This window comes from Vipera berus (genome assembly GCF_964194415.1).
Source record: "Vipera berus genome assembly, chromosome: 6".
In the NCBI taxonomy this organism is placed as follows: domain Eukaryota; kingdom Metazoa; phylum Chordata; class Lepidosauria; order Squamata; family Viperidae; genus Vipera; species Vipera berus.
This window is the reverse complement of record NC_138208.1, coordinates 45,282,223-45,307,910: the sequence shown is the minus strand read 5'-3', so window position 1 is coordinate 45,307,910 and position 25,688 is coordinate 45,282,223. Positions and strand designations below refer to the sequence as shown.

At 36.6% G+C, this 25,688-nt stretch overlaps 1 protein-coding gene across 7 annotated transcripts in view; it reads right to left on the bottom strand.

Moving 5' to 3' along the window:
* The window catches only part of LGR5 (leucine rich repeat containing G protein-coupled receptor 5), a 94,201-nt gene extending 72,144 nt beyond the window's left edge, over positions 1-22,057 (bottom strand). For 5 of the 7 annotated variants that reach the window (XR_014026760.1, XR_014026761.1, XR_014026762.1 and 2 more), the window contains exons 1-2: positions 20,443-22,057; positions 1,746-1,817 (exon numbers count right to left, since the gene is read on the bottom strand). Coding sequence is in view for 1 of the 7 variants with exons in the window: in XM_081330187.1 (XP_081186313.1) it covers positions 1,746-1,817; positions 20,443-20,648 (278 nt within the window). In the remaining 6 variants the exon portion in view is untranslated. Of the gene's footprint in view, positions 1-1,745; positions 1,818-3,759; positions 3,875-16,062; positions 16,103-20,442 lie in introns of those variants that run through there. The other 2 variants (XR_014026764.1, XR_014026765.1) reach the window with 2 other exon arrangements.
* Positions 22,058-25,688: the final 3,631 nt, after the last annotated feature.

The following is a 25,688-nucleotide window of genomic DNA, read 5'->3' as shown; positions in this document are numbered from 1 at the left end:
CTCTCCTCAAGTGAATTTATCTTTGTATTATTCTACTAATAGCACTTGTTGTAGTTACTGAATAATAGCAGTACCCAAAAAACTGTTTGGAGATTTGCCCATTCTGCTTTTGTTTGAGATGGTGATTTTTCAGCCTTAGAAAAGAAATCAGATATGTTTCTCTCAACAGTGCCTTGACTAGCTCCAATAACACTGCTGGCTTCCTCCTTCAAAACTGTAGAAATAATTGTGCTTGCAAGTTCTACAGTACATGGTATTCATATGCAATTGTAGGAGTGACTGGCAAGACTTTGCAGTATGATAGAATATATTAGGTTGAGATCCCTAAGGGTTCATAGAAGACAGTGAAGGTGTTGATGTATTTTAAAGATAAAAATGGTATTATAATGGGATTGTGTGCCTATTTAATACCAGCTGCTTAAGACTCCATTTGGAGAAAGATCCAAAACAAAACACCTAAAATGAGGGAAGGTAATTCCAATAGCACTCTTCTCTTAAGTGAATAAAAATTAATTCTGGCATTTTAAAAGGGAAATGAGAATATGATACATCTGTTTCTTATAAACAAGATTATATTTTTAAATTATAGATTTTTTTGTGACTCATCAGTAATTAGGGATCACAGACTATAGAATTGTGAAGAAACATGAGCTCAGGTCGAAACACTTTGGTTATTTATGTACAGTATTTATATTTGTTTATTTACAGCTCAAGACCAAGTCACAAAATTTAAAATACAGAACACCCTTAATGCATACATATATAACAAAACACACACACATGCACACACACACATTAAGGGAAGAAACCTTGTAAAATAAACAATTCATTGAAGACCACCAAACAGTTTATATAAACTAAGGCTATAAATAAAATTTCAGCAATACACACTGGATCTTCATATGGAAGTTTGGCATATTGACCAGCTATCTCCTAATAGGAACAGTATTTATATGGGCTACGAAGACATTTCTATGTACGGCATACAGAATTTTACAGAAGTAATTGGTGAATGTCCAAGGGTAGAGAAAAATTTGTGAGAGAGATGAGAAAATTTGGCTCTGTCTACTGAATTTATCCAGAATACTTGTGATATCATTTTCAAATTTCTAATTTTATGTTTGATTACTGTAACCAAATGTTATGTTTGTTGAGTGCTTTCCAACATTCCATTTGTGATGCTGTGTTTGATTAACTTGGTTTTAGAGCATTTTTTCATTTAAGTGAGCAAATCACTGAATGAGAAACCTAAGCTACACAGGGTGCTGTGATGCACAGTTAGCCTTGAGGGATGCTAAAAGCTAAAGTGTAAGGAAACAGTAATTAAAAGTGATTACAAGATGACTTAGTAGTCTGAAATATGAATGCAAGCGTCCTTGACAGTCAGTGGGCTTTGGTTTTGATTATAACTTTACTTGCCATTTTAATAAACATGAGCCAGCATTCAAACTTTTAATATCCTGCTGCTTAAGTATATCCAAATAGCAATTCGGTTTTTTAAACAACTGTTAACAAAATTAATTTGTGGAGCTCTGTCTTCACTTAAAAAAGTTGCAGCCTCATGGTAACATTTTACCCAGCATGGATAGGACTGGTAAGTGTATTTTAACTAAATGTTCCCTTATGTGTCAAAACTCACAGCTTTTTCATGTCATGTTAACTGATATTCAAAGTAAGTAGTAGAGAAAATCCCAGAAATATATTTAATTTTCAGCTATGCCAGTCAAGGATACAGTGGTACATACAGCTCTTCCAGGAAGCGAAGTTTATGCAGAGAGTTCAAGGACAGTTTAGAGATATTATTCATACTGAGGTCACTGCAAAGGAAAAAATAAAAAATATATAACTGCAATGTTTAGCTGATAAATAATACATCTTAAGGAATATGTAAATAACAATAAGTCCAAATATTTCTTGTCCCAGAACTGATAGTATTCAGTTGTTTATCCTAGATAACCTCAATGATTTCTCTGGAATATTATGCAAGCAAGTAGCTTAAATGTAATATTTTAAATATAAAATATAACATGCTAGAGCATTCCCTTTTAACTTGTTGTTTTTGTTATTATTATAAATATGTGTTATATTATTATAAATATATTTTGTTATATAATTATAGTAGAAATCATGGCAGGAAAAAGAAGACAAAAAGAAATTAAAATGCTAGCACAGGTAATTTCTTTGGGATAAGATATCTTAGGCTGATACTACTACTACATTCATGTAGGAAGCACTTCAAGGTGCTTCCAGGTTAAAAGGATTAGCCGGTGACATCACGTTACCCAGGGGATGCCCAAGGAACTCCTTTCACGTCCTTGGTATATTTCCACCAAAGTGGTACCTTTCAATTTACTTGCATTTGCATGCTGTCGAACTGCTAGGTTGGCAGGAGCTGGGACAAATTGACTGAAGCTCATTCCATCACGTAGCTCCTGTTCTCGGGTGTTAAGCTGCTGAGCTGTCAACCTCTCAATGGTCTTCTGATTTAGCATTCTAACCAAGTGAGCCACTGCAGGCACTATCTTAGACTGATTACCATAGAAGACAGATTTTGCATCATATTAAAGTATTTATTATATCTACATTTTAAGATAAAGTCAATTTCACCTAAGCAAGCTGTACTGTAACTACATATTTTGCTTTATCTTACTATTCCAATCTGTAAAAATAGTTCTTTGACATATACCACACTTCCTAGTGGGATTCTGCACAGTTCATGTCATAGAAAACCAATAACTTTTTCTATGTGACTCAGGTTTACTTGTAGGTAATATTTTGTCTAATTGATTTGTTAAGAATTTACTGCTTTTCCTACTCTATTTTAAGAAACAATTAAGTAGGTGTTGCCCATTTAGGGCAAGAATCCATGGGCACACAACTGAAGCAGCTTATTGGATGAAAAGTGAAACTTTTTCAAAGGAAAAAAAACAAAATCCATTTGGCTTTTGGAAAAAGCACCTTTGGGACAACCATGACCTGGATAATTGAGAATCTCCATAGACATGATGGGCACATAATGCTGCAAAATTCGGCCTTGTGCCTTTCATTTTGTTTGAGGAGAACTCTTCTAATGTTTTTTGCCTGATCAGTACAACTGAGTGATACAATGCAAAATAAAATACTGTTAAAAGTGTTTGTGTGGGTCCAGTTGTGTGTATGTATATGTGTATATGCATGTACAATAAACATGCATTTTTAACTACAAACTTGCATTCAGTTATTACCAACATTAAAAAATGGAAGTGTTCATTGAGGGTCCTAGCCCACCAAAAGAACCAATTGATCCACCATTTTATCTTACCTCTTAGCTTCTTGGTAAAGTAAATGTTAAATTTATTGGTATAAATAAGCAATATCTTCAGCAAGGTTTGATACTGCAGCCCCTATGTTATTCCTTCCATCACCATCACTGCATCATCTTAATCATTAGAGCATATCTGGAGCAATTCTTTACAGGAACAATAATTATATTGCGGGTGGCTGGAAATTATGGATGTGATAAATGGCTTTGCAGCTTTTTTAAAACCTTTTTCCCATTCTTTGATGCTAGTGATTTCATTGAAATCATTTCATTATTTTAGTGAATGAAGAAAGGAAATTCTAGTAGAATTTAGCAGCTGGGTTAATTATTTACATAACAATCATTTGTTTATAATATGACTTATCCCTGTCCCAATTTGGAGGGACTTCAGATGGGTTACAGAAATCAAAACATACTAAAAATAATAAGAATTGACAATAATAAATAACAATGCTTACAGTCCTGATGTGGCAGCAGTTATGCTCCATCCAGTGTTGGTAGTGAGATATTCTGATCAGGAAACAATTTTCTATGCCTTAATTATTTAAATCTTGTCTAGACTGTAGTGTGCTGTCCATAAAAGCATCTGGATTTTCCTTTCATACAAAATACAACAGCTGGGCTACAGACTGGTTTAGGGTGTCATGATCATATGATACTGAAAGAACTATATGGTTACTGCTAATTTTCTAAGCTTATTTCACGATTCTGATCATTTTAGAGCCCTTGACTTTTCTCTTTGACTTGTCTATCTGCTGTTAACAACATTTACACAAACAACATTTTGGTTTATAGCCTATTTGTCAAAATGTCAAAAGATAACATTTTAATTTTACACTTGAAAAATCATTTTAATATTTAAATATATATTACGATATTGTTTATCAAATTATTGTTTTTCTAATTCTGTATAGCTTAAAATAAATATAACAGATATTTTAAATATAACATATACCTTTTAAAAAAACAACAACCCAGGGTTCATGACAGTATCTTTGGGCTGGGAAGGAAATAATCTAAAATGTACTGCTTAACAAGGACTTTCATGTTTACAGAAAAACAAAATAGATACCTAAGAGAAAGCTAAATATAATGGAGCATCCTTGAAAAGGTCCTTATTGGTTAACTACTAGTTGTATATAAAATGAGGCAATTGTTCTAGTGGTAGCACTGAATCAGTTAGGAAATTATTAGGACACTTTATTTTTGGTGATGAAATTCTAAAGGTTAGTCTCCAAATGAAATGATAAAGGAGAATGATTTGGCCTTCAAGGCTTGGCAAGTTTGGATTTTATCAGTCATGATATCCTATTAGATTGAAAATTACATTCTGGAATTTCATATAGATGTATTGTGTCCTCCACATGTTTCATAATCTATAAGAAAGCACTAACACTAGTTGGATGCAACATTACGACAACATTGTTATATACTGACAATAGGAGTTCTATTTCTCATTGTCATCAGAATTAAATACGATCTGTGGCTGCTGGATCAGTACACAGAGGAAATATACTGTTGAATGAGGACAATAAACACAGAAAAAATCGAGACAAAATGGAAGTCCTTGGGATCTAGTTTTCAGAAGTAGGCAACCTATTCTGAAAAATGCTGCATGTTTCCTTAAAGTATGAGAATCATCACTCAAAAACAAGGTGGCTTCAGAAGCACAAACTGCCTTTGTTCAGCTATTAAATACATTGGCTACGTATTAACTAACAAAACCAATACATCGACTATGGCACTTCCTGGATTGGTATGCCTAATATGACCAGGAATAGAAAAAAATCAAAGGACTTAATATAGGGAGCAATAAATTGTCAAGAAAACTTAACAAAAGAAAATTCAAGTGTCAGACTTACATTGTATTTGGTCAATGGCCTGCGGGACATAAATCATGAATGGTGACAAGATTTAGTTTTGAGAAAAATATATAAATTAATTTTACATTCAGTGTATCTGATTTTTCAAATAAAGACTATATGATTGTTTAGTTGTAGTCCCACAGGTTGTAAGGGTTTGGAAAGATTTGGTCATAAGTGTATGTGCTGCCATTATTTCTGGAGGCACTTTAAGAACCCTTTATGTCACTACTCAGTCCTTCGAGAAACTAATTTTATACCTGTCTCCATTTTCCACAAAAGTTACCACAGGTAATCCTCTATTTACGACCACAATTGAGCCCAAAATTTATGTGGTTAAATGGTAGTTAAATGAATTTTACCCCATTTTACAACCTTTCTTGTCATAGTTGTTAAGTGAATCACTGCAGTTGTTCAGTTAGTAACAGGGTCGTTAAGTGAATCTGGCTTCCCCATTGACTTTGCTTGTCAGGAAGTCACAAAACCTGATTACATGACTCTGGGACATTGAAACCATCGTAAATATTAGCCAGTTACCAAGCATCTGAATTTCGATCATATGATCATGGGCCTGCTGCAATGGTCGTAAGTGTGAAAAATGGTCATAAGTCACTTTTTAGTGTTGTTGTAACTTTGAATGGTCACTAAATGAACTGTTGTAAGTAGAGAACTACTTACTACTTAATCCAAGCAGTTTTCAACTACAAGCTGATAGATTCAAAGTCTAGTTTATAACCAGGCACAAAAAAAACTAATAGTGCCAAGCCACTGTTGCTGTACAGCTGAAAACTAGGAAAAACATTTTAGCAGAAACATAGAACTGAGAAGAAGGAAGAAGTTTAAAGAAAAGTTAAGATTTAGCAGATCACCATCACACTGTCCTCATTTTCCATTCAAATGCTCATTATTCTATGAACTGAAAAGTTCAACAATTCCACTTTTAAGGACAGCTTTTGTGAAAGTATAAAAGAACATTGCCCAAACAATTTCAGGATGTTAACTTGTGAAAAATGTTATACACTCGATTATCCATAAAGAGAAATAAATGAAGTTTTCTGAAAAGGCAGAGGAACATGTAGTCAGTGAGTTAAATCTACGATGCAGAATGGAGAGAATAGGACAATATAAAAAAATTCTACTTAATTAAGTAGATCTAGTATGGTAGAAAGGGACACGGTGGCTCAGTGGGTTAGGAGGCTGAGCTTGTCGATCAGAAGGTCGGCAGTTTGGCGGGTCGAATCCCGAGTGCCGCGTAACAGAGTGAGCGCCTGTTACTCGTCCCAGCTTCTGCCCACCTAGCAGTTCGAAAGCACGTCAAAATGCAAGTAGAAAAATAGGGACCACTACGGTGGGAAGGTAACAGCGTTCCGTGCGCCTTTGGCGTCTAGTCATGCCGGCCACATGACCACGGAGATGTCCTCGGACAAACGCTGGCTCTTCGGCTATGAAACGGAGATGAGCACCGGCCCCTAGAGTCGGAAACGACTAGCACGCATGTGCGGGGGAACCTTTACCTTTTTAGTATGGTAGAAAAATGTATGAAACAAGAATGTATATATTGTTGCCACTTTACATAGAAAATATTTTATATGAATAGCGGAACTGGAAGAAATGACAGGCAGAATTACAATTGAAAGTCAAACACTAACAATTTAAGATATTAAAATAAAATCATTTTATATCTGTAAATAAAAAATGATTTTAAATAATTCAATATAAAATAGAAAGAAAAAGTGAAGAATTTAAATTAATATTTAATATTTAGAAAATAATTTACAGTTGATGGCTAACAATGAAGGTACTAGCAATCTTTTCTTAGCTATAGAATAGATTAAGATAGTGAGTGTGCAGGATAAATAAAGAAGGGAGTAATTTAGCAAAGGACCCATTGTGGTATAGGGGTTAAGGTGCTCTACTAAAAGGTAAAGGTAAAGGTTCCCCCGCACATGCGTGCTAGTCGTTTCCGACTCTAGGGGCCAGTGCTCATCTTCGTTTCAAAGCCGAAGAGCCAGCGTTTGTCCGAGGACATCTCCATGGTCATGTGGCCGGCATGACTAGACGCCAAAGGCGCACGGAACGCTGTTACCTTTCCACCGTAGTGGTCCCTATTTTTCTACTTGCATTTTTACGTGCTTTCGAACTGCTAGGTGGGCAGAAGCTGGGACGAGTAACAGGCGCTCACTCTGCTACGTGGCACTTGGGATTCGACCCGCCAAACTCCGACCTTCTGATCGACAAGCTCAGCGTCCTAACCCACTGAGCCACCGCGTCCCAGGTGCTCTACTAGAAGCATGGAAATTCTAGTCCTGCTTTAAGCCAGTCCCTCTCTTCAAAGCCCCCTAGGAAGACCTCATCCATATCCCAGCTTACCTTTGCTATTTATTAATCCAATTATTTCTCATTGCAATTATTGAAAATGTTTGGAAACTCAAAATAATAAGCATAACATAGAATCAAATTAAAAACTCATTTATTTCTGGGATGAAGATAATGTTGGAGACAGATAGATCCCCAACAAGAGGCTATTTCAGAGGACATTGCCCAAAATGACAAACAATGCTTCCAGGCTTTGCCCTCCCCACCAACCTCCCCAAAATGAGGGACAACTAGGTGCTTTTTCCAGCATAATCAAAATTGTTGAGCCAACTCTCTTGAGGAGATTTAGTCCTGCAGAAAACCCAGCAGTAGGCTGTAAAGGGCTGCATAGGCTAAAACTACAGTTAGTCCTGTCCTAATGACTAACAAGCAAAGTCAATGCGGAGCCAGCAGTTGTGGTCATGTGATACTATTTTAATGCTCATAGTGATTTACTTAATGACTGGCAAAAAAGGATGTAAAATCAAATGTGGTCATATGATGCCTCGCTTAACAATTGCACTACTTAATAATTACTTAATTTTCTGGTTCCTATTGAGAACATAAGTAAATTTGTAGCAGTCTAAATTGCATCCAAAAGCTAACAAGAAGCCAGGCCTAATATATGTCAATTGGTCCATTTATTTTAGCATTTTCAGCTCCTACATTAAAAACCTACATCAAAAAAGATTATTCAAAAGTTAACCAGGATACCAATCTTTTCTTAGCAACTATTCCACTCAGTTCACATTGTTACACAATAGTGGATTGGCAAAATCAGTTAAACAATGAATTTAAAAGGGAACTTACTCTCCCTTTTTCAAATCATATCATTTTAGTGTTTCAAATATGAAATGAAGCTATTGATGGATATGGATGAAATTGTCGGGGTGGGAAAAAAAGGAGGGAAGAGGAACAATAAATGAGATATTTTAGAGCTGCCCTTTCTATACTGGGGAAATGTTTCCTTTTAAATATTCAATGGGTTATTGATGGTTTTGAAATTTAAATGACATCTTCAATTATATGTGATATATCCAGGGCTTTTTTCCCCATAGAATGCTCAGAACGGCGTTCCAGCACCTTTGTTTGCACAAAAAAAAAAAAAAAAGCTGAAGGAAACTGTTCCAGAGAGCCAAATTTTCCTCAGGCAGCCAGGTTGCAGAGCAGCAGAAGGCATTGCAGCAACAGGCCTTCAGATGGCTCAAATCGAATGAAATGCAATCCGTACAGGCTAATTTAAAAGTGGGAGGGTAAGAAGGGCCAAGTGTGAACAGGTTGCTATACTTTTGGGGGCTATACTTAATTTAAAGGTAAAGGTAAAGGTTCCCCCGCACATGCGTGCTAGTCGTTTCCGACTGAGCTTGTCGATCGGAAGGTCGGCAGTTTGGCGGGTCGAATCCCGAGTGCCGCGTAACAGAGTGAGCGCCTGTTACTCATCCCAGCTTCTGCCAACCTAGCAGTTCGAAAGCACGTAAAAATGCAAGTAGAAAAATAGGGACCACTACGGTGGGAAGGTAACAGCGTTCCGTGCGCCTTTGGCGTCTAGTCATGCCGGCCACATGACCACGGAGACGTCCTCGGACAAGCGCTGGCTCTTCGGCTTTGAAACGGAGATGAGCACCGGCCCCTAGAGTCGGAAACGACTAGCACGCATGTGCGGGGGAACCTTTACCTTTACCTTTTTACTTAATTTAATTTAATTTAATTTTAATTTTATATTGTATTGTTTTTAAATTCTGCCCTATAAACCGCCCTGAGTCCTTCAGGAATAGGGTGGTATATAAACCGAATTAATAATAAATAAATAAACCTGCTTAAACAGTCTCTGTAACTTTCAGCTCCCAGTGCCTTGCCTTTTTTAAGCTGGGAAGTTGAAAAAAAGGCTAAAAAGAAGGCAATAGAGTGCTATCAAGGAAAATGTATAGATATAGCCAGCAGATGTTTAGGGACGTTTATTTCTCATACACTGTTCAAATTTTGTTTTAATGCCATGGTGATACACAATCAAATGTAGCCAGTCTTTTTTTTTAATCCCAAAGCATCTGTTTGTTAAATACAGTATAACAAAGTTTTGGATGATGAATTATTTTTTATATAAGTATAATTAATGATAACAGCTCTTAAATCTGTTATTTTGTTTTATTTTTGCACAAAAAATTGTATAATTTGCATTTACATTCATTTACAAACAGAATGTTGTTAAAATGTATTGGTATTGAAATAATTAGTGCACACATATACCTAAAACCAGTTTATTGCATTTGGCAATTGTACTAAAAAAAATCTCATTGTCAACCAATATAATTCATTTAATTTGAAATCAAGTGAAAAACTGATTTAAATTATTTTATTAAAACAAATTAATGGCAATTCTTTTCTAAGAAGTTGCCTCAAACAAAATGAGCTTGACGTGCCTGCTCTAGATAGTTGAATGCTCCAAAATAAATTCTAGACCAGGCCTGTACATGCAGCCTACCAAGCACCCTTGGACAGAGCACAGACTTTTTTTAAAAAAAAAAGTAATAAAATCACCACCACTGCCCTGAAAGTCATGTTGCCTAGTGCCTCCATGGAATTACCATGACCACGAGCTCCAACACTGTAGATGCTCCTCTAGTCACCAAATCATTGATTAGCCCACCACCATTCCTTTGCAGACCACAAAGATTTTTAATTTATCAGTGTGGACCTTTCCCTTGTACAAGTTGCACAGACCTCTTCTACATTTTCCTCTTGCCTTTCTGAGTTAACTCCTTGGTCTGTCATTGAGCAAGAATTGACTTCGTAGGGAAGCATATTATCATTTGATGTATATTTAACATATGTTCTACCTTTATTTACCGATTATATAATATTTGTATGCAATCCACATGGCGAGGTTTGGGGCAACTTACAATATTTTTAAAATCATAAGATTAAAACATAAAAGCAGGGCTTTTTTTCTCATAGAACGCTCAGAATGGCATTTTGCACACACACAAAAAAAGCTTTTGCACAAGCTATGCTACTCCCTCTATTGGCTTTCAAAAACCTATTGGCTTTCGAAAGCCAATAGGAACTGCTGCTGAACGTGCCAAAAGACCTGGCCGGCAAACATTGCACCGGAAAGTTGTCTGCAGCCAAGGCAAGTTGGCAGGAACTTTGCATCCCTCCCTGCTGCCCAACTACACCATCTCAACTAGGTAAGTAAGAGAGAAGGAGTGGGAGGTGGATCCATGTGCACTCCTTCCTTGTGCTCACCCATATCAGCCAGGCTGGTGGCCTACCTGGTGCTGGACCTGCACCACCATTGCCTCGGCCTGCACGCCTAAGTGGCCGCCCTGCATCACCTGGCCCGCCCTGCCTCCACCGCCCGCCCCGCACAGCCCCACCATATAGAGCGGGCCCCCCTGCTCCCACAGCACCAGCCATGCTGGCTCTGGCCCCAGTGGGCAGCCTGCCACCAACACCCCTCGCACCCATGATCACAGCAGCGCCCCCCCGCCTCCTGCGCCTGCCAAGATGAGAGTTGCAGCACCTTTTTATTTTTTAGAAAAAAAGCACTGTCAGTATATCATTTTTTTCTCAAATCATCCGTATCTTATTATTATTGTTGTTGTTATTGATGTTGTTGATGATGATCATTGCATAGTCAGTCAGATGATCATACTGGCATTGACATTTTTGTCGATCTATCAAGTCCTTACCAAGGACTTGGGATAGGCAGATGTAGATGTTTTTGATGGTGTTACAGATATCATTGCAGGATGGAAGCTGCTCCTTTTGCAATTGACTGATGACAAATTTGTCAATGCCAATTGTGCTCACTTGATGCTCCAGTTGTTTTGGGATTGCACCCAAGGCATCTATTACTATCGGTACTACCCTTACTTGCCTTTGTCACATTTGTTCTATTTCTATTTGTAGGTCTTTGTATTTTGTTATCTTCTCCAGTTCTTTCTCTTCTATTCTGCTGCCTCCAGGCACTGCCACATCAATTATCCAGATTTTTTTGTCTTTCTTATTGACAATTGTTAAGTCCAGGGTGTTATGTGGCAGGTGCATCTCTGTTTGAATTCTAAAGTTCCAGAGCAATTTAACTTCTTCATTTTCTTTCTCTATTTTATAGTTCCACCAGTTCTTGCCTGCAGGCAAATTATATATTTCTTGCAGATCTTGCAATGCACCATAGTTGCTACTTTATCATGCCGCTGCTTGTAATCAGTCTGAGCAATCTTGCAGTAGCTTACTAGGTGGTCTACTGTTTCTTCAGCTTTTTTGTATAGGTGGCACTTACTGTCTGTTGCTGTGTTCTCAATTCTGGCTTTGTATGCATTTCCCCCCATCTTTAAAATAGATTTTGAAAGCTATCTGAATGGGTTAAAATGTAATAATGGTTTACTTTACTGGTTACATTAACTTATTTGCCTTATTAAAATATGCTGGTCAAAATTATTTTGCATGTTCCTGCATATTTACTTTATTCATATTCATATTTAAATTATTAAAATACATGGCATTTAAAATAAAATTATTCAGAACAACGGATAGACAATTATAGTTTTGTTCCCAATAAAATATTAAAAGGTCTTATGTAGACTGATGCTTGCGTTTAAGTATTGTTACATTTCAAGTTTAATATAATTATTGTATATTCCATATTCAAAGATATCAGCATGAAGTTATTTTCTTTAATCCACCATCAAATAGAAGAAGAAGAAGAAGAAGAAGAAGAAGAAGAAGAAGAAGAAGAAGAAGAAGAAGAAGAAGAAGAAGAAGAAGAAGAAGAAGAAGAAGAAGAAGAAGAAGAAGAAGACGACGACCTTTAGCACTGGGAAAAAAAGTTTACTCTTGGCTGTCCCACTCATGACAACACATTAATCCTGCTAGCCAGAGAAACTTTGGTTGTTGATTTAAATCTAATGAGTTAAATGAATTTCCAAGACAGTCTACTAAGTTGTCTGGACTATAAACAAACAATACAGTTTGATTTTATTTATATCAGAAACATTTGTACTGAATTCACAGTGAAGTTTCAGAAAACAAAACTTAATGCATCATTTGATTGTATTTATACTGTTTTGGTATAAAACATTAAGTAAAAAGCCTATGACTCTATCTAGTAAGCACAGATATTAAAGAAGTACTGATAGTTAATAATATAGAAACTATAGACAACATTTGGGCAGAATGCAAAATTAAACTAATAAGTAAGCTGATATGAAGCTCAGAGATCTTTGAAGGATCTGAATATAGAGTGTAATCAGGCTAACTTTATTTATGCTAACCACAGCTCAGTGATTATGTAATTGTTGCATTTGTGGTATTTGCTTATCAAATTCATCAGCTACTCTGGGTGAGCCATGATTCTTCTTCTTTTCCTTTTCTGTTATAAATTAAGTTTGCAAATTCCCTGTTATTAATGAATGAGGATTAACTCAGTATTAGCATTTTTGATTTGTGATACATATACAATGCAATAGCATAATAGTGATGATGTGGATATTGATAAATGTAGTATATTTACAAATAAAACTTAAAAGAACAAAACAATATTTTGCTGCTGTTGTTACAGTAATTCGGATATAATAGAAACAAAAACTAAGATACCAAAATGTAATTTGCAATAAGGCTGCACTACTAATGATGCTTTTTATAGTACAATATCTCCATCACACCTAAAAACTATGGGTTGCATAAAAATAAATAACTATTGTTGTTTGTTAGTAGCTCATGCTTTGGGGGATAAAATACTTTTCCAACATTAATGTCATATAGGTTTTTAAAGTATTCCTGGGTGGTCTTAAGCTGGGGAGTTTGCTTTAGTGGAAAGGCATAAACTGAAAAATATGTTTTAACATGTGGCTGTCTGGTGGTGAAAAAGGTTTGCATTTCTTTTTCACTTTTGGAAAAACTATTATAGTCATTAAATTGGCTAAGATGAGATCACAGGTCAAAAAAAATAGTGTAAGAAATGTTGTGAAGAAATGTTTTTAGTCCTTCGTGTATAATAAAAATCAGAACTCTCAAGATTAAAAATTTGTGAATAGACAATTGTCTCCACTTGTCCCCATGATATGATTGGGAAGTACAGCAAGAACTACAGGGACAGGGGGCTTACATAATATGGCTATAGAAATTATACATGTGGATGGGATTAGATCTTCGGAATTATTTTTTTCTGTGGTTGTAAATTTTATAACACCTATTTTCGTATGTTTCCCAATTCAGAGCTATGAAAAGAAACTCAATGCGCCACATTTTTAAAATGAGAATGTGTGTACGTTTAAGACTGAATGTTATTCTGAGCCACAAGATGTTTATTTCTCATTTAAATTTTACTTTTCTTATAGTTTCTGTCTATCTTAAAAGTGAAAGTGAAATTTAAATGTACTTTGTTGTTTTATAAAAGCTTTCTTTCCATTCAATCCAATACTTCCATCTATCTGTCTTCTATTTATCAATCCATCCTTCTATCTTCGTTAATGGCACCATAGCAGATATTTTAGATTTCTATAAATATAAACTTCTCCATCTTAAGGAGGAGGCATATTTAATTAAGCCCCTCTGAAGGAGATGGGTGGTTAAGAAATATGGTAAACCAATCAGTCAATCAATCAATTTGCCAAGAGCAGAGAACAAAGAAGTCTGGGAATGCTTCTGACAAAGAAATCCAGTTAAGCAAATATTATATTATGTGTAGCTTAAGATGAATTATTTTTATTTAATTGGAAGCACCTTTCCCCTTTCCATTGCAGGTAAAATCTTAATATTCTCTGTATTTTATAGTATATAGTGAAAGTTGTAATCTATTACTTTATTCTGTATTTTTTTGCCTTCTTGGATAGTTGGGAAGCACAGTAGTTTTAAGATAATGAAATAAATTGACTACTTTTATTGGATTTAATGTAGTCCAACCTTTGTTCCATTTATTATGGCTGAAAACAACATAGTTTAATGTCCATGGAGATTCTCAGCCATCTAGGTCATGGTTGTCTCAAAGGTACTTTTTCAAAAGGCAACTGGACTTTGTTTTTCCTTGAAGACGTTTTGCTTCTCATCCAAGAACTTCTTGGATGGGAAGGGAAATGTCTTCAAGAAAAAACAAAGTCCAGTTGCCTTTTGAAAAAACACCTTTGGGACAATATAGTTTAATTAGAAAAGTGATACATTGATTAGTAGAAAGTTGATTTATGTTACATTTATGATAGCACATCCTTATTATGGTTCTTATGTCTTTGTTTTTTTTAATCTTTGCTAAGTTTGTGAAGTTTCTGAGAGCATGCAGGATTGGCAGAAGTAAAAAAAGAAAATCAATTTTGCAGATGATTAGAGAAGAGAGCACTATAGATTTATGGGAGAAGAAGAATCTGCATAGAAAAGAGATTCTTTATTAGAATCTAACTGTTTTTTGATCACCCATAATTAAACACAAGAATGGACCTGTAAACAATGATGAAAACTTCAGTTTGACTTTGTCTGCACAATTAGTTCTAAGATGAAGAATGACCTCCCCACATTTGTTTTGTACTTTTTTAAACTGGATCACAGATTAGGCTATGGACAATGCATTGTTTCAAGATATAAGGAAGGATCTGTGGGTAAGGATCTAAGTGTGTTATATGTGAACCAGATCAGGGCTGACAAAATATTCACTGGGCTCTTACATAATGCTAAGTCAGAATTTTATTTTTCTTCAGGCTTGCTGAATAAATAAAAAACAAACAGGATGAATCTTAGAGATAATCTTGACTTCTTTGGCTATTTCCTAGTTGGTTTCAAATTCTGATTTGTTGTAAAACAACAACACCCTTTTCCCCTCTAGGTATGGACTATTACTAAGTCAAAACCAAATGAAATATGGCTTAGTGTTATGTATAAACAAGGGAAGTAATATCAGTAACTATAAACAAAGGTGACCAGTTTAATCACATCATGTTGAATCCCATTGTATAAACATGGGTGAATATCCCACATGTGCTCTTAAGTGTAAAGTGAATGGGAAACCATCATATTTCTTAAGATTTATCTATAAAGATAAAAATGGTTTTTATATTACCTGGTATTTGCAAATATAACAGAAACAAATCTTCTAGCTCATGTCTATGAACTTTTTACTTCCTCTTGATCTCATAATAACAAACAAAACAACCCCCAAAACATATAAAAATGCTTAAGTTTGAATAGCATTTTACATGCTATATAATATGTCACAAGGGACGCAGTGGCTCAGTGGGTTAGGACGCTGAGCTTGTTGATCAGAAGGTCGGCAGTTTGGCGGGTTGAATCCCGAGTGCCGCGTAACAGAGTGAGTGCCTGTTACTCGTCCCAGCTTCTGCCAACCTAGCAGTTCGAAAGCACGTCAAAATGCAAGTAGAAAAATAGGGACCACTACGGTGGGAAGGTAGCAGCGTTCTGTGCGCCTTTAGCGTCTAGTCATGCCGGCCACATGACCACAGAGACGTCCTCGGACAAGCGCTGGCTCTTCGGCTTTGAAACGGAGATGAGCACCGGCCCCTAGAGTCGGAAACGACTAGCACGCATGTGCAGGGGAACCTTTACCTTTTTTTAAATATGTCACAAATCTTCAGAAACTGCAGTCCTATTAATATAAATCAGAAGTCAGTGTGCTATGATTGTAGCCTACAAACTCTCAGGAAATCAGACAATAACCTGGGTAATCTACTATTAACAAACTTAAATGCTGTATATATTCCGAATACATATCCCAGTTTAGTAATATAAATGAAACAACCACAATTCTTCACATATGCCATGTTGGAAATGGTGACAGAAAAGGCAGATAATTAAATGATCCTTATTAATGTCATCTTATATTCATAACACAGAAACATAGCACTTAACCATAGATGATACAGTGGTTTATTTTAGACATCATGGGAAATCATTACTTGTGCTAGTAACAATTTAGAACCAACATTATTTTTTATGGTTTCAGACATATAAACACTTAAGTATCATTTAAAGATGATTTTATTTTCTATTGTGTCAGTAATTTCATGTATTCATTTTCATAATGCAGAAACCTTTATAAACAGAATGATTCAGTAGTCCTAAGTATGATCTCATGTTAATGTTAATGTTAATGTCTGCAGTTAACACAAATCAAGGTATACATTAATAAGTAAGTTGTCTCAGGTACAGGATATTGGTACAACTGAAGAATACTTTTCTCAGTGTAAAAACAAATGAAGAGTTCTTAAACATACTTGCATATAAGACATCAGTAGATTAATAACTAAAGTGGCATAGCCCCACCTATTTCTAGCATTTTAAAATTTTGCTTATGGTAGATTTATAATCATTTATTATCATACATTAAATATGATTAATTCACGAGAGTATAAATGCCTCCAAAAAGATAACCAAAACAAAAAGTATTTTAAACACACACACACAATCCATTTTGAATGAAGGAACTTCACTATGCAAAACACTGCTATGCCTAACAGTGTTTCAAATGAATGTCAAAACTGGAATAGAAAATGGATAGAAGTCAAAATATATAATATGGTATATAATATCTAATATACTGTAGCAATATAGTAGTATGCATAATGTACAACACCATATAGCATTGCAACAGTCTTCTTTTTCCAAGCGTTTTCCCTCAAGTGAAGCGTCAGCATTTTTCCAGATCAACTGACTGTTGATCCATTTACTTGCGACAGAAATTGATCGACCAGTTTGTCACCCAAGCCTGACATGGGCTGAGAATGACTGACCCAAAGTCACCTAATTGGCTTTCATAGGTAAAGCAGGACTAGAACTCACAGCCTGGTTTCTAGCCTGGTGCCTTAATCATTAGACCAAACTGTCTCTTTTAGTAACAGTCCCACTCTGATGGGAATAAAATAAAATGTCTTGTAAATTTAGTTGAAAGAAAAGGCAAATTTATTAATTACTCCTATGATTTTAAATATATCAACAGATTTTAGTTATAAGGTATATTTTTTGTAATATAATCATAGTGACCAGCTTAAAAGTCAATGGGTTAAAATTCTCAAGGTAGAGTTACAGCACCCCCTTCTGGTTGGAAGATCAGCTTTCATGTATCTGCATGCTCTTGAAGGAGTCTCAAGAATCAAGGAGTTACAGTATATAATGATCATAAAATGTAACACTATCTTAGGTCTTTCTAACAGAAGTTTCTAACAGAATATACTCCACATCTCCTTCTGGAAAGATTGGGATTCATTATTCAGAGTTAGATAAAGTGAATCTTGAGGCCTATTGAATTTCACAGTATTAGCAAATACAATCCATCTGATGTTCCTTATTATTAATTTTACTCCATATAAGGCTAGGAAGTAAAAAAGAAAAAAAAACAGGAAAAGACGATGACAAATAAACTACAAGCAGATAGCTAATTTTAGGAGCTAAACTGATTAAGCCTCTTTAGTACTTGGATTAAGGAACACCAGGGTTATGGGTAGACTGGGAAGTTGAAAACCATCCTGAAAGGCAATAATAGCAAACCACTTCAGTACAGTTGCCAAGCAAATTTTAAAAAGATATATTCAAAATCATATATGAGTTTTTAGTATATGCTTGGGAAAGATTTCATGAGCTTTCAACATATAAATGTTACTCATAATGAATCCCATTAAATGATTGTATTTTACAAGGAGATCAAAGAGAGAAGATAACTATAATCTCTTGCATCTTTACTAGGGAGTAAATTTCACTAGTTTAAGGGTACTTTGTCCCAGATAATGTTGCAAACTGTAAAACCGCAGTCAGAACATCAGTGAAGAGGATTCATATAACTGATGCAAAAATGTGAAACCCACCTAATTAGTACAATGCTCTGTAGTTCCCAAATAAGTAAATTTTATGTCTTGTTACTTCAATCTTCATTTTTTCTAAAATATTTTTTGATCATGAGTTTATTCATACACTTAATAGATTCTACATAGTAGATCCAAAAAGGCTTCATTCCTGATTTTGTTTTCCTTACCCATTCATACTTCAGCAGCATTTATTCTCTTTTATATACACCTGTTCTATCATTCAAGATTAAAGATTAAATAATGTCATTCAAATACTTAACTTGGAAGGCCTAGTAAAGATAATATCCAGCAGGTGTAATCATGTTTATAGAACTGGTTATTTTTTTACATACTTTATATATTAGGCTTTCTCAAACTGGCACCCTCCATAAAAGTTGGAAGTAATTTCACACCAGAGGACACTAAACTGAAGAAAATTGCTATACATAAAATATGCTGGTTACTTATAAAAAGAATACTTCATATGTAATTTACATCTCAGTAAAGTCTGCAAATGGCTTTTATCCCATTTTTGATAAACAGATGACCAATTTTTTTTTGGAAAGTAATACATTACATAGACCTGAGGCAAGAAATTAATCCTCTTTCAATGAAGCTTATTTCAATTCTTTTTTTAAAAAAGTATTATGTGCTACCACCTAAATGTCCAGACATTAAGCTCTCAAATTTGTTTGCACAATACAATGAATATAGAAGGATTATCTAGTTACACATATCAAGATAATACTGCTGGTAGCAGTTTCTCACTAAATTGGCACTGACATGGATTTTGGCACTGCCAAGCAAATTAGAGAAATTTTAATATAGATTTTATATATATATATATATATATATATATATATATATATATATATATATATATATATATATATATATATATATATATATATATATATATATATATATATATATATATATATATATATATATATTTAACCAGGTTTCAGAACACCATTCCCTCCACGATCCTTCAGCAATATCAATTCTGAATATAAAAAAAACATAACCCAAATTAAGCAAATTTCTTCTCTAATTATTTAGTCTGAGATTGTCCCACTGAGTGTTATAGATCAGAGTTCAGCGATTCGATGGAATCATAGATATCCAGATTCTTCATACTTTCCATACATTGTTACTACACAATCTGTAGCAGAAAATCCCTTGGATCATATCTGGTACTTCCATACATGGTTTTGCTGCACAGTGTTTTAACTGTGTCTAGCCTACCAACTAGAGTCAGTTTATACCAGATGCAAAGACATAGATATATTTTATGCCCACTCCCCTCCCTCCTTGTTTACTTTTGCTAACACTCAATGCATGCAACAAGTCATGGATGATATGATCAAAAAGTACCAGATGAGACAGTAGAGGGATGCTGATTAGTGAACTAGCTATAACTTGTGCTGTGCTGATTAGTTTTGCTGGGTGGTGAATTTAGTTGACTATGAAGTTTCTATCCCAAGTTCCACCAACTGTTGCTTCTCCATCCTTCCCAACCAGCATATCCTTAATGGGATGATGGAGGAGTGTAGTCCAGGACATCCGAAGGAACTATGTTGGGGAAAGCATCTGCCCCTTATCTTGGCTTCAAAAAATAATTCTCCCTCTCCTTGCTCCCTTCTGAGCCAATCATACCATATTTTATAATATGGTTACCATATTATAAAAAGATGTAGAAATACTGGAAAGAGTGCAGAGAAGAGTAACAAAGATGATTAGGGGGCTTGAGCTAAAAACATATGAAGAACCCGTTGCAGGAATTGTGTTTGTCTAGTCTAGTGAAAAGAAGAATTAGGGGTGACATGATGGCAATGTTCCAATATTTGAGAGGCTACCACAAAGAAGAGGGGGTTAACCTATTTTCCAAAGCACCAGAAGGCAAGACGAGAAACAATGGATGGAAAGTAATCAAGGAGAAAAGCAACCTAGAACCAAGGAGAAATTTCCTATCAGTGAGAACAATTAACCAGCGGAACGGTTCAGACGTGGGTGCTCCATCACTGGAGACTTTTAAGAAAAGACTGGAGAGCCACTTGTCTGGAATGGTATAAGGTTTCCTGCCTGAGCAGGGGGTTGGACTAGAAGATCTCCAAGATCCCTTCCAACTCGGCTATTCTGTACTTACAGATAAGAGGTGAAGACGCTGAGGTTGGCGGGCACACTTGCGAGGCCCAGGTCGGCACAGTCCACCCGCAGAAGCATCCCGTCTAGTTCACAGTGACAGAAGGCCGGGCAGCTTCTTTGGCGCGTTCCCAGTCCGGACGGCAATCCGAGCAAGCTGAAGAAAAGCAACACGCGGGCAGGGACGGCGGCAACCGCGGCTGTGTCCATGGTGCCAAAGCAGCGCGGGGACAAAACGGCGACGGCTGCAAAATTGCTTTTCTATAAGTGGAAGGAGCTTTTGACATTCCACCCACCCCCACCCCCGCCTCCAACTAGCTAACCAGCCGGAGCGCGTGCCGACGCGGGAGGGCAGAGGGGGCGAAGGCGATGGGTCTGAAGCTTTTTCGGGACAAGCCTAACTCGAGCGCGAGGGCTGTCGGATCGCGCGCGTGCCAGCCCAGCTGTGGGTGAACTTGCGCTGGAAGGCCGCCCGCTGCCGTAGCCCAAACGACTCCTGGCGCGCGTGGCTCTCTATGGGAGCATCTCAGCTTACACGCCGTTTTTAAAGAGCTGGAGTCTAAACCGCGCGCCCCTACTGACGTAGCCCCACAGCGCTGCTCGCTGCTCGCTCGCAGCTCCCGCCGACGCTGGAGGTTGTGTTCCTTTCAGCCAGCGAAAACTCGCGAGCAGGGCTGGAGCCGGGAAGGGACAGGGGAGGGCTGCTGGCGCTCTCGCGGTTCGTGTCGCTGGCACCCGCGAAAACAAGTTGGGGACGCTGAGAGGCAGAGCGAGCAGGTTCCCTCCCTCCCTGGCGGCTTTTTGTGCCAAACGGGAAAAGGTCGGTTTGGCTGGCAGCAGCTCAAGGCTCTGAGGCGATGGCCATTTGCCCAATTAAGGCGGTTGAGATAAAAGCTTGTTTTCTTCCCGCTCCCCCACCCATCTCTGCAGCCACCTGGAGTAGTTTGGGCTTACTCGGATTGCCAAGTTTCCGAGCACACTCGATTAGAGGCGTTGCGTCTATGAACGTTGGAAGGTGGCGCGAATTCAGCAGGTGCACTACAGAAGAAGCCTGCTCTGTCATCCAAGAAGATCCAGGTTACAGAAGGCCACTAGCCACTAGCCGAATATTAGGAGACAATTCCTAAGGGTTCTCGATTGAATTTTTTTTTAATTTTTATTTTATTTTAATCCCATTTATATCCCACCCTTCTCCGAAGACTCAGGGCGGCTTACACAAATCAATGTGCTTAGCAATAGCCTTCATTCTATGTATATGCCTGCTTATTAGGGCTTTGGGGGGGGCAAGCGGCATTATTACAAAGTCAGCTTAATTGCCCCCAACAATCTGGGTCCTCATTTTACCTACCTCGGAAGGATGGAAGGCTGAGTCAACCTTGAGCCTGGTGGGATGTGAACCTGCACTAATTGCAGGCAGCTGGTGTTACTTAAGGAGGCATTAGCCCACTGCTCCACCAAGGCAGTGGAGCGGTAGACTTCCCCTTTACTGGCTGTGTTCAAAGCACACAGGCTGGATGCAGCCACTTGCATTCATTTTGATTCCTGACAGAACAAAAGGTTGAGTTCTATGGCCTAACTTGCTCTTTTTAGTCTCAATACTTTTATGAACCTTTCCGAATTGCTGAGTTGAAGTGTTTTCCACTACATAGCTGACATGGAAATTTGTTGTGGCTATTTAAACAGTTTTAGTTAATTAGGAATTATAGTTTGAAGCCTGAAAATACTGCTTCATTTTAATTGATACTGTATTGGCTAAAATGCGTCTTAATCTTTCATATTACACTGTTTATTTACCACATATATGTTTTTTTCTGGAATTCAACATGGTTCTTTATCTTTATTTACACAATATTTTGGGATACATTAGGTAGAATAACTGGTCAAAGATGAAATTCATAGTTGAGTGACACTTTGAATGCAGATATCCTCTGTTTATCATTGGTGATTAAATTGAAATATCTTATTTAACTTTCTTCAGCTTCCATAAATCTACATATTACCAAAACACGTATGTAACCTTTATCTGGGCAAAACAATGCACCACAGGATGAAATGATTCCAACCAAGGTACCTCAAATGGGCTACCTTACAGAATGCTGTGACTCCTGTGGAAATGAAATTTTGGAAAGTTCTTGCCATTTCAGTACCACAGCTGCCCTGCCGTGATCATCTGATCCTCAGTTACAGCATTCCCTGACATCTTCTTACAAGCTATCCTTGATGATAATGATAATAATAATAATAATAATAATAATAATAATAATAATAATAATAATAATAATAATAATAATAATAATAATAATATAATGTTGGAAGGGACCTTGGAGGTTATCTAGTCCAACCCCCTGCTTAGGCAGGAAACCCTATACCATTTCAGACAAATGGCTGTCCAGTCTCTTCTTAAAAACTTCCAGTGTTAGAGCATTCACCACCTCTGGAGGCAGGTTGTTCCACTGGTTAATTGTTCTGTCAGGAAGTTTCTCCTTAGTTCTAGGTTGCTTCTCTCCTTGATCAGTTTCCATCCGTTGCTTCTTGTCCTGCCTTTCAGTGCTTTGGAGAATAGCTTGACTCCCTCTTCTTTGTGGCAGCCCCTGAGATATTGGAACACTGCTATCATGTCACCCCTCACCCTTCTCTTCATTAAACTACACATACCCAATTCCAGCAGCCATTCCTTATATGTTTTAGCCTCCAGTCCTTGAGAAGAATCCAATCAAAAATATCTAGCAGAGTATGGGTAAACAATAACAATAACAACAAAGATGTAGTTTTAAGTAACATATCCACAGGGTTTTTTTTACTAAGGAAATAATGAGTTAATGTGTATATCTTTACTTCCTTTTGATAAATGTTTGATTAATGTTTGAGAGATAGGAAAATATATTTTTTTTGAACATTATTTATTTTGCATGCATATGTTTGATTAGCTAGGAGGCCAGTATGAAATATTAACATGATGTTATTTAATTGCCACTAATATAAATATTAGCCCTAGAATTTAAGCACTGTGTTTGTTTTTATCTTATTAGAAGCAGGATATGTTTGGATTTGAATTATTTATTTTGTGCTGCATGTCAAATATCTGTATTTTAACCTAGACCCCTCAAGTTATTTGAGAATTTCATTTATGTAAGATCTCTCAACACATTCTATATATGAAATCACAATTACTACTCTAAAATAGGACATTGGGCTAGATCCAAATTTAGGCATGTGCAACAGAGCTTTAGGAAAAAAAACTAGTCCGTCCCTCCCTTCCTCTCCATGGCAGCTCCTGGAATATGCTGTATGAATGAATAGGGACACTGATTCGTGGCCTAAGAACTTAACAGAGGAACTTAAATGTGACCATTCTTGTATATTTTGAATTTTTATGCTTAATATTACCCAAAAAACATTGACTCAGACTTTCCACTATGATTGTACTTTTGTTTTGGTTATAAGGTGGACTTGCTAGAAAAAGCTTTGGGAATTATTTTGGTTCGTATGGTCTCTCTACCTCTGTACATAATTAAGGAGACACGTGTACCTTCCTCTGTTCATTGATGGGAAAAGGAACAGTAGAAATTTCTGCTTCATCTCTAATTAAGAGTCACACTTTGCCAATAAACTTATGAACCTTCAAACTGTCTGATCTACAGCCCTGTTGTGGAAAAGAATCCAACTGTGAAGCATGAACAGTATCCAAACTGGCAAAGAATTTTATGGTATCATTTGACTACTGTTGCAATACACAAGTATTTCTTTTGTCTTTAGCAAGATGTCCTTTTTAAAGGAAAAAATAATAACTTTTCTAGACAAGGAGACTGCTAAATAGATCAAGAAAAAAAATTAATTGTGCCGAGGCTCTGAAATTAGGAATTTAAAAACCAGAGTAATTATAGTAGAGATAAAATAGGTTGAATGGGATCTCACAGAAATAAAAAGAATCTTGGATTGCTTTTATGTCTGAATGTGTGTGAGAATGAGATAGAGAAAGATCGATGTGCAAATAGGCTGCAAAAACAGAAAGAAAAGCCAAGAAGAGGGACCAGTGTTTAAATTTAAGGCAGTTACGGGCTTTCTAAAAGATGTGTCCTGAATGATGAAAAGAAACTTGGAGTTAACTTGATTGTTTACATAACTATTTAATGATGTTCTAGATCAGGCCCACACAGACCTGAATCAATTCATCACACATAACTGTTAGCTCTAAGACTAAAGAGCAACACTGATTAAATATCAACAAGCAACTCAGAAATTAATGTTCTATTTTTCTTTTTTAAGGGTATATTCATCAAGAATTGTGTGACAGTTCAAAAGCAGATCCAAATGTTATCCATGACACTGACTGTGTTTAAGAACTGATCAAATTTATTTATTGCTCAACGGTGGAATACTTTGGTGAGAAGTAAAACTAGAAATAAGAGCCCCATCCCTCCATTCAGAGGATCTCATGACTCAGTGTGCTTCCTGGCCCCTAGTCTTTCAATATAGCTTGAGGATTTCCAATTGTCTCTCTTAGGAACTGCTAGAACTCTTTTGTATATGATCACACAGATGCACACAAAGGAATAAGCATGCAGAACATTTATGAATGCAAGTAATCATTTCTTTTTTGCATGTATTGGGATTGAGGAGATTCGTGTTTCTGAAGGACCTGCAGCAGCCCAGGATAGAAAAGGGTGTTTTCCATTTGCTCTGTGTTTCTGCAGTATCAGGAGTGAAGGCAATCATGGATCATCTTCAAACTGTTTTTCAGGAAATAAAGAATGGGAATTGCGACAGTATGGAAATAGCTTATTGATTTTAACTCCATGCTCCCTATTTCCCAATAACTACATTTCCCACAAGTCTCATCCAAATTTCTGCTGCTCCCTAATATCTTCCATTTCATCTTTGTCAAGATTACTTCACTTCTGTCATTTCTTTAATTTATTTTATCTAAGTCCTCAGGCAGCCTCTGGACCGCTGCAACATTTTGACAGTTGCTGAAAATGAGCATTCTGAGGCCAGAGTTCTACAAAACATGAAAGTAATTGAAGACATAATCTTATATTTACAGTTCAGACCTGAATAAAACAAAGTTCCCAAACCTGGAACTTCTTCCAAAATCCTAGCCCTGATCACATATGTAACATAGCCATGCCCCTTATGTATGATGCACCATCAGTTGCAGCTTCTACCTTTCCTTATGTTGCTTAGCATTTGGCAACCAAAAGTTTGCCTACTTTTGACACAGAGCCCCTACATTTAATATACTGACCCACA